This window comes from Juglans regia, chromosome 9 (assembly GCF_001411555.2).
Source record: "Juglans regia cultivar Chandler chromosome 9, Walnut 2.0, whole genome shotgun sequence".
Taxonomy (NCBI): Eukaryota; Viridiplantae; Streptophyta; class Magnoliopsida; order Fagales; family Juglandaceae; genus Juglans; species Juglans regia.
In genome coordinates, this window is record NC_049909.1 from 16,892,999 (window position 1) to 16,906,913 (window position 13,915).

Below are 13,915 nucleotides of genomic sequence, written 5' to 3' on the forward strand. Positions count from 1 at the left end.
GGTGCCAAGTCATCATTGTTTTCCAAATTCAATTTTCTCAATTCTGGCTTTGTGGATTGTTTTTGCAAATTTGTGCCATATTGAACGTGTATTTACTTACCAGAAAAAGGTATCTTCAATCAGTTCATGAACGTAGAAGTTCTTTTTCACTCTACCCTATATATTCCTTTTGAGGTTCTCTACCCCATTTACTATAGAATTCATTCATATCAGCACCATTATGTATATACGTTATATATGAGACCAAGCTATCTTGGACTGCTTTGCTGGTAGTAGTATGTGACTCATGTACGTCTGTTATTTTCCTTGAGCATTTAAGTGTCATTTGTGGTGGTTCGTTCTTTTGGATTATACATAAAGAATTGGTTGATAAAACGCTCTTAATAGTTGATCCTTACGCAAGAAAAGAAAAGGAAAAGAAACTGCTGGAGCTGAGTGCAAACCGTGTAGGATTTTCTTGATGGTCATGGCTCTGAGGAAGCTGTTACAGGGTATGCAGCAGCTTACTCCTTTTATATAACACCAAATGCAGAGCTACTGCTGCTAGTGCTAGGCCTGCAAACCACTGCTTTCTTTGTTTTGGCATCCAATATAAGCCAATCAATGAAGCGTGAGAACTATTTACCTCACAATTTGCAACTGCAGTCCACATAAGGACCAAAGGGTGTCTCCCAGCCCATAAGATTAGGCAAAGCACGAGACATCCAAGGGCTGAAGGGTCGTGGCTGTGTAAGTTATCGACTTTTAACAAGGTGCCATTAGGCTATCTGATGCTTCGGAGTCTGAGGACCTTTGCCTGAAAACGACTTGCCTGTGATCTCCTATATAAGCTCAACCAGTTAGTCTCCTGACTCTCCTCACAGGTTAGCACCCAGCTCTCCATTTGGGGCTGTTATTACGAAGCAGCTCCACTAGTTTCATTCTGATTCAGATGGTTCTCTTTTTCCTTCTTGGGGCTGCATATGAGAATCTTCTTGTCGACCATCATGGTTTCTAGTTCTCCAATGACATGGGCAGATCTCGGAAACGTGCTAAATGCAAGCTCTGTTTCGTAAATCTGTCTCTATGAGCTGTAGGACGTCATGCATACATCAGTAACAATCTTGGAAGGTTTTTGCAATTATTTCTTCAGATATTCCTCTCTTCTTTCAAGAATTTTTAGGGTGTTTCTAGTCCGATGAGAGTCCTTTTATGCTAGTGTGCAGCATTGATAGCTTTAGGTGCATTTTCACTTGGTACTCTTGTTTTATGAAAACTTGGGGTCACTTCGGAACTGAAATAATGTTACCAAAACTTAATTTACGCTTAAAAACTATTTTTCCTGTTGCATCTTCCTCACTGGTTTAGTTCAAAAATCTCCTGTCGCGATCTCATGCTCTGCTTTTGGAGCTGATATCATCACTCGGGTAGTTCTCAAAGTATATAAATAAATCCTTCACATGCTAACGATGCCATTATAGTCTCGAATCATATGATTGTTTGCCACTAAATGATCTGAAAATAAATATGAAGGAAAGGGGTGCTTCTATTAATGTCAAAATAGTAGCTCTAATACACAGATATGATCTGCTTCTATCTATGCACAGGTAGATAGCATTTTACACAAGAACTTCTGACTTAACCCAATGGTTAACACCTCTTTGACTCAACTCTACATAACCTAGTTTGCTCCAAGAGTAAGGAGAGAAACTACATCGAGTTAGGTGTTTATAGAAACAGCAAGGAGTGATGCAAGAGACACTGAGAAAAATGGGTTTCTGTTATTCCATCTATCTTCGTTCAAGCAGAAACATGTGCTGGTGTTTTGTGGCTACACCATTCCTCCACTTATTTTTATATAAGCTGGAACCACAGGCCTTAACCTGTCTTGCTGATGTTTGTTTTCAATAAAAACATCAGACTCTGAACTCATCTTGATCATCCTTCTCTTGGGATCTACCTTCCAACTTGATACACTTGAACCACTTAGCACAACCAATATAGACAACCAAATCTATTGTTGTCAAGGAGGCTAAAAGGAAGAAAAACCTGTCCAGGTGGCCTTTGTTGAGATTTCCTGGGATCCATCCTGGCATGTGATCCTCAGTAGAGATCTTCATTACCATGCTCACAAGCAAGCTGCTCACATAATTCCCAAGGGAGATAGACGCCATGCAGAGTGCACTTCCAAAGCTCTTTAACCCATCTGGTGTCTGTGCATTGAAGAACTCCAATTGGCCCACATACATAAAAACTTCAGAAGCTCCTATAAATGCGTACTGAGGAATTTGCCAAAGGATACTCAGGGTGCTTGATTCTTCACAATGTGTGCAGTCTCTTCTTGCATACTTCAGCCTATAGCGCTCCAGTATTCCTGCTGAAACCATTGCCATCACTGCTATAACAAGGCCGACACCCATTCTCTGAAGCTCAGTGAGCCCCTTGGAATCTGATTTCTTAATTCTACCCACAAGCGGGTCGAGAACTCGCCGGTAAAGGAAGATAAAAGTTGCCACACTGAGTATGTCGAAGCCAGACATGCTTGCTGGTGGGATTCGGAAGTTGGCGATGGTAGTTTTCATGGCTGCACCTTGCTCCACGAAGAGAGAGGCCATTTGTGTGAAGACCACAGAGTAGAGTATGGTGCAGAGCCAAATTGGGAGTAGTCTAAGGACGCATTTAACTTCTTCCACTTGGGTGATTGGGCAGAGACGCCAGGGATTCTTAAGGCCATGGTTCTGGTCATCAAGATCCCTTGATGAGATAAATGCTGCCCTATCCAAGAATCTACAACATAGATGAAAATGAGTTAGCATCATAATGAATAGTCATCTAACTTGCAGTGCATTATTTCCATTCAGGTTTAGCTTAGACATATATTTGAAAACTAAGTTGGTCCAAATTAAAGTATAGTGGGGTTATCCATTGAAACAATGGAAAGTGAGCAATTTGATGGATCTTTAGACTTACTTGAATCCATGGGTGTGTAGTATCCTTCTACTACCATTTGTGGAAGAATCTTTTCCATCCACACCATACAAGTCCCCTGCACTTGGTGGCATCTGGACGCTCCATTTCTTCACTGCAGAAACTATGACCTGGCAAAACCTGGAGAGTGGGTTGCCGCTTGGCTTGAAGTGCCTGTACCTTGGGGTCCCAACAAGAAACAGGACCAGTGCTGCAAAGGCAGATCCGGCTGACACCCAAAATCCTAATGCCCACATCCCTTCATCCTCAAAGTACACCAATATGGTGTTTGAGAAGAGGGAACCGAGGTTTAGAGCAAGGTAAAAGTAGCTAAAAAAGGCCACCTTGGAGACTCCCTCCTTGGGGTTTTCCTCATCAAACTGATCAGCTCCAAATGTACAAATACTAGGTTGATAACCTCCATTTCCCAGGGCAACAAGGTAGATTGAGAAGTAAAATAATGCCATCTCCATGCTTGAATGGGTACCACATGGAGTTTTTCCATCCCCACAGCCTTTAGGTTTGACCAAGGAGAGGTATGCTGACAGTGATAACGATACCAAACCCTGTAAGATTGCGAAGACTCTTCATTCATTCATTCATTCTCGTTTTGTTGCTTTAGTCCAGGAATTTGAAAAAACAAAATTAAATAAAAGCTAGCGTTCAAACATATAATATAGCAACTCAGAATACTCACTACGACAAAGATGAGCTGAAAGATGGCACAGGTTTTGTATCTTCCCCAGTAGGAATCACTTAGGAAAGCCCCAACTAGAGAGAAGATGTAAACTGTTCCAGTCCATTTGCTCACGCTGTTAGCAGCATCAGCATTGTTTTGCTGCATGACCCTTGTGAGGAACAACACCAGATTCACTCCCACTCCAAAAAATGCTAGGGTAGCTAGACCTTGGTTCACTATTGATTTCACGAGTAAAATAATAAAGAAGAACACAAAGTTAGAAGCTGCAATTTGCTTTAGGATATAAATATGTATATAGAACACTTTAGAAAGAAGGTTTTTATTGCCAATTAAGCTAAGCTAGCGGTATTCAGTTTTAAGGTGTGCCTTTTGTTCGATCTAATTATTCTTTGCAGAAGACAAGGAAAACCTCATGGAAGAAGCCAAGAAAGTGTCTTCCATGCAGCTCACTCTAGAGCCTCGTTTGTTTTCACAACTCTTCTCAACTCATCTAATCATTACAACTTTATCAAATTTCCACACAAAATAAAATAAACAATTCAACTTTTTCAAATCCCAAAACAAAAATAATATTAAAAATATATATTCTAATAATATTTTATTCAATTTTTAACTTTAATCTCAACTCATCTCATCTCATCTCATCTGTGAAAACAAATTACGATTAATTGCACTCAAATTCCTAAGTACAGTCCAATTAATTAGGAGATCATCGAAGATTACCGAAACCCTGATCTTCAAATAATAATTAACACAAAATCAGAACATTAATGCATGCCTTGAAGTTACTAATTAATTAATCATGATCAAAATGAACCTAATTCTTCCACTAATCCTAATTAATTTGCAGCTTCTAATTCCACCAATACTAGTCCATACAAGTGATTTTCGTGTCATTACTCATTAATTAATCAGGTTAGTGGGACATTAAAACTTTCCACGGGTGTAAAGCTGGGAATTAGGAAAAGAAACATTAATTTAACACTAGATATTATTAATTTGAAATTAATACTACTGCATGCATACATGCTGAATAAAGAAAATTCGACCTTCCATTAATACCAAATTACATGCTTACCTAAAAAATTAATATATTTAATTAATTGTCATGACTGCGACTATATAGTTTGGAGGTAGACCCCAAATTAATATATTTAATTTGTCAACCAAAAAAGATTAAAAAAAGAAAAAGAAACATGAGAATGCTACGTACGGTAAATTTGATTGGGATTTATAAGCATATACTGATCTCGATTTAATAATAATTACTTTACATGATGATGGAAACAACTATATAGCAACATCCCATAAATTTCGAACTTTAGACGTACAAGCTAGCTATCAAAGAATATTTTACAAAGATTGAATGAAACAGGGACACATGATGATCATTGATCATCATGATCCAAAGAAAACATGACTACTCTTTCACAAGAGGAAATCATAAGTCATTCGAGTAATAATTTTTCATCTTAAATTTTATTTATTATTTTCAATCAAATTTATTGATGCGTTAAAATTTAAGTAACTTTTTATTTAAGTGATTGACGTATAAAATCATCTAAAAGCATGAGTAGAGATAAAAATTTAAAATAAAAAATAGCGGTCAAACCATGCATTTACATACACACATTTATAACTCTCTATATATAATCCCATGAAAAGAGAACTAATTAAAAATAAAATTTAAGTTAAAATTTTTTTTATTGAGTAATGTTATATACAGTCTTAAAATATTCAATCTCTAGTACGTATATTTGTTGGAAAAAAGTGAATTATACCATTAAAAAATAGATATTTTATGTGGGGATCAAATTTATTTATTTTTTTAAAAGAATATGCGAATTTTACACACTTTAAAACTATATAAATCATTTTCCCTTCTCATCCTATTTTGGCACGCTTAAGATTTTACAATGACAGAAGTTATAATAAATAAATCCATATACTAACTATAATTAGAACACTATGTCTTTATATATATATATATATATATATATATATATATTCACATCGACACAGACCAAACACTGAAAATATTAGCTTGTGTCTCTAGCTTTCTTTCTACCCTTTATTTTTTTGGGACAAGGGGTTAGGCCAAGGTGCTGAAGTCACGTGGGATAATGTGGGCCTGGCTTCTATTTTCATTTCCCATGCATTCTTTGATGCAAATTTGAGCCCAAAAACACGTGGAAGTGACCCACATCATGCAAAATCGAGCAGTACTACTCGTTACGTGTCAAGCACGTCCTATATAATCTAGCTACTTCATATGCATCGATCCATGCGCTCTCTCTCTCTCTCTCTGTGCTCGAGAGGCATGTCGTTTAGTTCTCAAAGTAGGGTGGTGATCAAGCTCAGGCACAAAGGGTGCAACACATGGTTAGGTTTTCAGCGCCAAATTAATAATAAGTACACCCAAACCTTCATTTATAGAACTGTCCTTATCCGGGGACTTTGGTATATATCGATGAGCTCTTATGAAATCTCTTCTATATAACTGCTTATGATCTAAATATGTTACATCGAGACAAAAACATCACTATATTCTTTGAAAGTTTCGAGTGTATGTTCTTGTTCCTGAAAGCGACGCCAAAATTATAGAAAATGGCTTACACTAAACAATTACACACAAGTAAATTCTGAAACGCGTTGGGATTAAGCAATAGAAACAAGATGGATATGCCGCATCAATGGCGCCATCATGCATCCATAATACAAGGGAGGCTAGCTGGACCTTTTTCTCTGGTGGAGCAGGCAGAGGATCTTGGAAAGAGAGAGAGAGAGAGAGAGCAATGTAAACACTACGTACGTAGTCAAGATTCTCTGGTATATTTTTAGATTTAGAGCCGGTTTGGATTGGGAGATGGGATCACTGAAAAGGGTTTCGTCACAGTTCATAAACTGGTTTAATAAATGAGAAATCCTATATGCAATGCAATGAAACTAAGAAATCTTGTTTGTTTAAAATCATTCCCAGAATTATTTTCGATAAAAGTCATTATGTCTAAAAAACTTACAAAGTATGATAATTCCAGCAACCCATCCTCCAGATTTTGCTCTGATTGCTGGGCGGCCATCCCAATCAACACTTCCATCAAGAGTGCATGCTTCTTGCCCTTCTTTGAATTTAACCTGCGTATTCTTGAAATAATCAGTAAAACTTCCAAGCTACAATCGATGTTACTATCGAGATCATCACAGCACTACAGCTTTGCTATATTGGAAGAATTAATGCAACTACGTACAATTCTTGTCGTATAAACAAGAAAATCTTAAAGAATAATATGACATGCAATGACATAAAAGGTACTTTGTGCGCACACACAGAGAGAGAGAGAGAACAAGAGAAGAATATGAGACTTCCACTTACTTCCTTACACAACTCTAAGCAAGACATTGTTGAAGAGTTGTGCAGATATTAATGCAGGGGAAGTGAGCAGAGGATCGGAGTGTGTGGTGATTGTGGTGATTTTCAAAGAAGAGAGTGGGGTGGTATAAATAGAGCAAAGGGTGTGGGATGGACGGTGTAGATTTAGAGATATAAAGCAGGAAACCCACTTGCAGAATCATAAAAAAAATGTTACCTATTCCGAAGCAATTTGTTCGGCTGAAAAGGGGATGGAAAGTCTTTCGAGCTTAAAAATTCATTTTAATTAATTAGAAGGTACTATAAGAGGAGGGGGTGGTGGAAAGCCTTTCAAGCTTATAAAAGTCTACAGATTTGAAATTTAACACGATCTTAAAAAGAGCATTAATGCTAAGCTGAGATTTCCCTCGTGGTTGTGGACCTTCCCACATCATCGGTAACACTTCATTGGTAAGCGATGGAAGGAAGGGGTAACTGAGTTCACCTCCCCCAGATAGCTAGGTGGGTGGGTGGGAAGAGAAGAAAAAGGTGAGTACTAGTTATAGCCAAAGAGATCAGATTCCATAAAAAATAAACTAACATCACTTAATATGATTTGTTAGATTTAATTTATAGCAAAAGTAGTTTTATAATCTAATATATTACATTAAGTCACTTCAGTTTATGTAATTTCTTTATAGCTAAAACATTAAACTCTTGTAGAAAAGCTTCCCAAATAAGTCATTCAGATATACACATTTAATATTGCATCACGTTAATATTTTGAGATCTCCGGTCTCAACGTTAATAAGAAAATGGTGTCCTATAATTTATTGTCTAATTTTGAACATGAACTTCATATATATATATATATATATATATATCGATCAGCTCTTAATTATTCAGTACCCTCAAATGGTGCTATCAATTCTTAAATGTCTTTGGAAAGTCCTTATAAGTCCTGCCAATCAACTTGCATGAGATAGAAATTAATGGGAGTGTCAACGAGATTAATTTGTCACCTAGTAATTCGAGGTTTTCTTTCAGCTTATGACACATCAATTGTAAAAGTCTAACAAATTGTAAGTCTAAAAGTCCAACAAATTACAAGTCTAAATTCTAAAAGTCTGAATTACAAATTCAAAAGTCTAAATTACAATATATAGTTATAATAATATATGATCATAGTGATATAGTCATAGTGATATTAATACTATATATAGTTATAGTGAATTAATTATAGTGAATCAGTGATTAGTATAACTATATAATAATATTACTATTAGTATAATTATATATTAGTATTAGTTATAGCGATTTAGTATAATTATATTAGTACGTATAAGTTATAGTGATTTAGTATAACTATATTAGTATTAGTATAAATATTAGTTAAAGTTAAAGTGATTACTGATTAGTATAACTATATACTAGTATTTGTTATATTGATTTTAATTTAGTATAACTATATAATAATATTAGTATAACTATATCACTATAATATCATATAGTGATATAGTATTAGTATAACTACTAAAGTGGATTACTAATACTAAATTAGTATTAGGGCATAAAATGTAATTAATATACTAATATACATTAGTATACTAATTAATTAAAGTGAAATATAATTAATATATTAATGTATATTAGTATTACTAATGTATTATGTATTTAATAAAAAGATTATGTCGAGAATTTATTCGGCCATGAAATGTTATTAATATATATATATATATATATTATGTTTAAAGCATATGATCAAATAAATTTTCATGTTTAAGATTAAAATTTTATGTTATAAATTATAAGAATATTATTTCCAAATAGTAATATTATATTATATTATATTATATATAATATTCAAAAAATTAATTTAAAATATATAAAATAGTGAACTGGTCCAGTCCTAAAAAGCATAGAATCGGAACCGGCCGGTTTTGGAACTAGGGAACAGTCCAAAATCGGACCCGTTCCACCGGTTTGGGCCGGTCCGGACCGGTTATCCAGTTAAATTTTACATCCCTAATACTAATTATATATGGATCAAGATATTCTTATCCGAATTTAAGGGTCTTAAACAGAAGAGGAAGAGAAGTTCTATAGCCAAAGAAAGATCCCATAAAATTAAATCTAAAAAGTGACGTGACTTCATATGATACGTTAGATTTAATTTACAGTAAAAGTAGTTTTACTATCTAACATATTATATTAAGCCACGTCAGTTTGTGGGATCTTTTTGTGGCTAAAACATTTGATCTCTTGTAGAAAAGCTTCCCGAATAAGTCATTAAGATATAAAGATTACGTTTGGAATTAAAACTCCTCTCAACTCATCTCAACTCATCATTACAACTTTTTCAAATCCCAATACAAAATATAATAAATAATTCAACTTTTTCAAATTCCAAAATAATAATAATAATAATAAATAATATTCTAACAATATTTTATTATCTCAACTCAACTCAACTCAACTCATTTCAACATCCAAACGCAACCTTAATATTGTATCATGCTAATATTTTGAGATCTCCCGTCTCAAATTTAAACAATTTTTTAATAAGAGAATGGTATCCTATAATTTATTGTCTAATTTTGAACATAAACTTCATATATATCGATCAGCTCTTAATTATTCAGTACCCTCAATGGTCCTATCAATTCTTAAGGTTTCGTTTTGATGCACAGAGCAGCTGAGTTCACTTCACTTTTAGGCTGCTTTGAACATCCAAACACATGTGGGTCGTCAAGTGAGAGCAGTTCAAGTTTGAACCCATTGGTTGGGCCCCACAATTGACAAACCCACTTTTACCTAAACCCATGAATTGTGAATAGTGCCGACAATTTAAACCAAAAGGAACTGTATGGGTTCCTTGCACCAGAACTGACAACTGAAATTGGTTGGGCCCCACAAGTGAGTGCAGTTCAAGTTTACACGTGTTGGCTGGGCCCCACAACTCAAACCCACGATTGACATTTGTCCCTTGTGCCAGAACTTCGTGCAAGCTTGTAGAAACTTTTTTTTCTTTTGCAGGTTTGGCGCGCTCGAAGGGAGATAACAATGTCAGGTGAACAGTAAAGATTCAAGGTGAGACCCAATTATTTTACAACTTCTCATAAATATATCTAAATCTATCTTAACATCCAAATATACTTAAGAGAAATTCTATTTGCAGTCCTGAAGTGGGGACTGCATGTGCAGGCACATGCTTAAATGAGAGAAAACATTATTTTATGAGGGATAATTTTGTAATTTTATAAAATTTTAAAGTTAAAATAGTCTAGGCCTGCACATGCAGTCCCCAAGTGGGGACTGTACCTAGCATTGCTATATACTTAAACTCATCTTAAGTGGATCCCACAAAATTCACTCAACCATCTCAACTCACTACTATTTATAAAAAAACTCGACTCAACTCAACTCATTTAACATTCAAACGCAACCTAAATGTCTTTGGAAAGTCCTTATAAGTCCTGCCAATCAACTTGCATGAGATAGAAATTAATGGGAGTGTCGACGAGATTAATTTGTCACCAATATATAGTAATTCGAGGTACTTTTCTTTCAGCTCATGACACATCAATTGTACAAAATTTCAGCATATTCGTAACGGCATGCATGCATATTTTTCTAGAGCATAAATCTAGCTTGCTAGTTTACTCTCATAAACAGTAACAAGATGATGATTCTAGAAATAATTCATCATCATGTTATGGAATAAAGGATCAATTAATTATTTAATTATATATATTTTCTCAAGATTTGCATCAAACAATATTTATATATATATATATGTATATTTCCCACTCAATTATTAGAAAGGATAGGATTCCAACATGACAATTTATACACGATGACATACAAGATATATAGAAGATTACATGCAGAGTTTTTGATCGATCTTTCATTAATAATTGATGCAATTATTAGAGTACTGAATGTTGAATTATGAACAAATAATACACTTCTTTACCACAACTTGCTAAGACATTCTCGCACACAATATATCCTCGATATGCCAATTTGCTAGCTTTTCATGATCCGAAGGTGTCTTTATTAAAAGCACTTTTATGTACAATTATTTAGTCGATAAGTCATGTTGATCAGCGGTATTTATAAAGCTAATATTTATTTATTTCATCATTATTTTATAAGTTTCATCGATCATGCGTGATCTCATGCACAAAATTAAACATAAACTCGAACGTTAATTTTGATGATCTGTACTCGGACATGATCGATGTACATGCATGCTTTAATTTGGAGAACAGCATAAGATAATATATGCTAATGTCCTTAAAGTGCTTTAGATATTCTCCTAGCTAGCCTGCTGGCCTGTCGATTCTCAATGAAACATGTTCCTATTTTCGTCCACAAAATTGCATCATTTATTTCCTGATCAAGCCATGCATATATATTTATAAGCGCGACAAGAAGCTAGCTAGCTAGTTAGCATCAAAGCTTATCTTAAACCTCTCCAAAATTCTAAATGCAGAATAATTCTTTTAGCAAGACAAGATGTACCATAAAAAAAAAAAAAAAAAGTTTAGAAAAGTTTCTTGTCAGAATCTTGGGTTAGGTTCTCCCCATCTTGATCTTGTTGTAAAAACTTATTACACCGCGCCTAACCTAGCTGAGAAAGATTAAGGATATATAAAAATTTTGAAGGAGATAAAGTGTTACAGACTTACAGTCATAGAGAGATTTAATAAAAATAAACTCAAAAATTGACATGGGTTCATGTGATCTATTAGATTTAATTTACAAGAAAAATAATTTTACAATCTGAAGCATTACATCAAGATACGTCACTTTATGCATTTATAATTATAGTAAAATTCTTTTGTGACTAAAGTATTAATTTCTCAAGTTTCCTGTATTTTCTCTCTGGAAAAGGGGTGGAGTGTGAGTAGGGCGTGAGGCACATGAGGTGGTTATAACGGAAGAGTGGGAATCTAGAGATGGTCCATGTCGTTTAGGGAAAGTTTTCTGGTAGCCAACTGTTGTCAGGTGGTAGAGAGGTAGTGTAGGCCACGGCGGAAAGGGTGGAAAAATCTTCTGGTGACGCCATTTTTCTGTGGAATGCCAGTGCTCTTTACTGAATGATAGAGGATTTAGAGGAAAAGTGGAAGGATTTGAGGTTGCTAGACGAGGAAAGAACGGTGATTGAGATCGATGACGACAAACTGAGTGATTTGTTGTTGAAAGAACAAAGGTCTCTAATGGGGAAGTTCTGCTTGACAAGGTTGATTAGCAAGGAGGTGCTGGAAACCATGTTGGCAAAAATATGGAGGATTAGCAAGGAGGCACAGTTTACTAAGGTGAGTCTGAATATTTTTGCCATTATTTTTTATAATATTACTGATAAAGAAAGGGTTTGGTCTGGGAGACCATGATTGTTTGATAACCAGTTGCTGGTTCTAAAAGAGTTTGATGACTATACTCCTCTTAAACAAGTTGGTTTGATTTAGAGAGTTTTTGAGTGAGGTTTCACAGCATGCCGTTATCCTATATGATAGAAAAGCGAGGGGAACAGATTGGGGATACGGTGAAGAGTGGAGAAGGTGAATGTGCAGGAAGATGGGAGTGGATGGGAGTGGATGGGGGAACTATCTGAGAGTACAGATCCATATGGATCTAACTCAACCTCTGGCAAGAGGTAGAACTCTGTTGGTCAAAGGAAATACTATCTAGGTTCCCTTTAGCTATGAAAAAATGCCAAGAATCTACTTCTCATGTGACTATATTTATTATGGGACTAATAGCTGCAATGGAGGGGGGAGTCCTGAAGGAGAAGAGAATCAATATGGTCAATGACTGAGGGCTACGCAATCTCAAAGGAATAAGTTCTTTAGTAATGCTTCCGGGAGAAATTAGGAGGGTAGTGGGTGGAGGGAAAGGGGAAACATGTTTCAATTTGGAGGTAGTGGGGGTGAAATTGAAGAGGAGGGTAGTAGGGAAAGGGGAGTGAATGAGGGTGGTGAAGGGGAGAGTGAAAAAGACAGGAAAATGAAAATGAGGTTAGTGAAAAATCAAAGGAGGGTGGGGAGGTAAGGATCTTTTCCAAAAGGAGTATGGTTGACGGAGAAGGTGAAAGGTTTTCTATTGCCTTATTGCCTAAATAAGATGATTTAATTGAAAGGAGGGGGGGATAATCTATTGCAAGAAGTTGAAGTTCAGTTTAAAGCTATGGTGATGGAGGAGAGTCCTGTGAACTTAGTTGAGGAGGAAGGCAGCCTTGTGGAGGAGAATAAGAAAACAAAGAAGGGGGTATGGAAGAGGAGGGCCTGTGCAAAATACAAAACAGAAGGGATATCTACCAAAAAAAAAAAAACAAGAAGAGGGATGGGGTTGAGATGGAAGATATGCACGTTGACAATTTATGCAAGAGAGGGAAATGGAATGGTACTATTGATATTCATATTGTAGTGGCAGAGGCTGAGATTCAGCCCCGCCAATCATTATGAAACTTTTGAGTTGGAACTACCGAGGGTTGGGAACCCTCGGACAGTTCAAGATCTCTACTCTATGGCAGAGAAAAATAAACTCAACATAGTTTTCATTATGGAAACTAAGCTCAGCAACAAGAAATGTGATAGAATAAAAAGAAGATTGGGGGTGTGAATGATGTTTTGTAGTGGAAGCAATGGGAAAAAAGGGTGGTTTGGTTCTATTTTGGGACTCAAGGTTGTAGTTTGAAATTGTCGATTTTTCACAAAGACACATCAATGCATGGGTTGTAGGGGAAGGGGAGAGTAGATGGTTGCTTACATGTTTCTATGGTCCACCTGAAACTGTGAAAAGAAAATAGTCATGGATGATGCTAAAAACTAGGAAATCAATAGGTAATGAGGGATGGTTTATAGTGGGTGATTTCAATAAAATCCTTACAAATGATGAGAAGTGATGAGGGAAGG

General features: G+C 35.6%; 1 protein-coding gene across 1 annotated transcript; it reads right to left on the bottom strand.

The window, feature by feature from the left end:
- Positions 1–1,507: 1,507 nt before the first annotated feature.
- On the bottom strand, positions 1,508–7,116 carry LOC109007412 (protein NRT1/ PTR FAMILY 7.3-like). Its single transcript, XM_018987079.2, has 5 exons — positions 7,020–7,116; positions 6,667–6,781; positions 3,644–3,861; positions 2,950–3,512; positions 1,508–2,766 (listed from the first exon to the last, which is right to left on the bottom strand). The coding sequence occupies exons 1-5, from the start codon at positions 7,044–7,046 to the stop codon at positions 1,896–1,898; spliced, it is 1,794 nt and encodes a 597-aa protein (XP_018842624.1). The 5' UTR covers positions 7,047–7,116; the 3' UTR covers positions 1,508–1,895.
- Between the last annotated feature and the right edge of the window lie 6,799 nt (positions 7,117–13,915).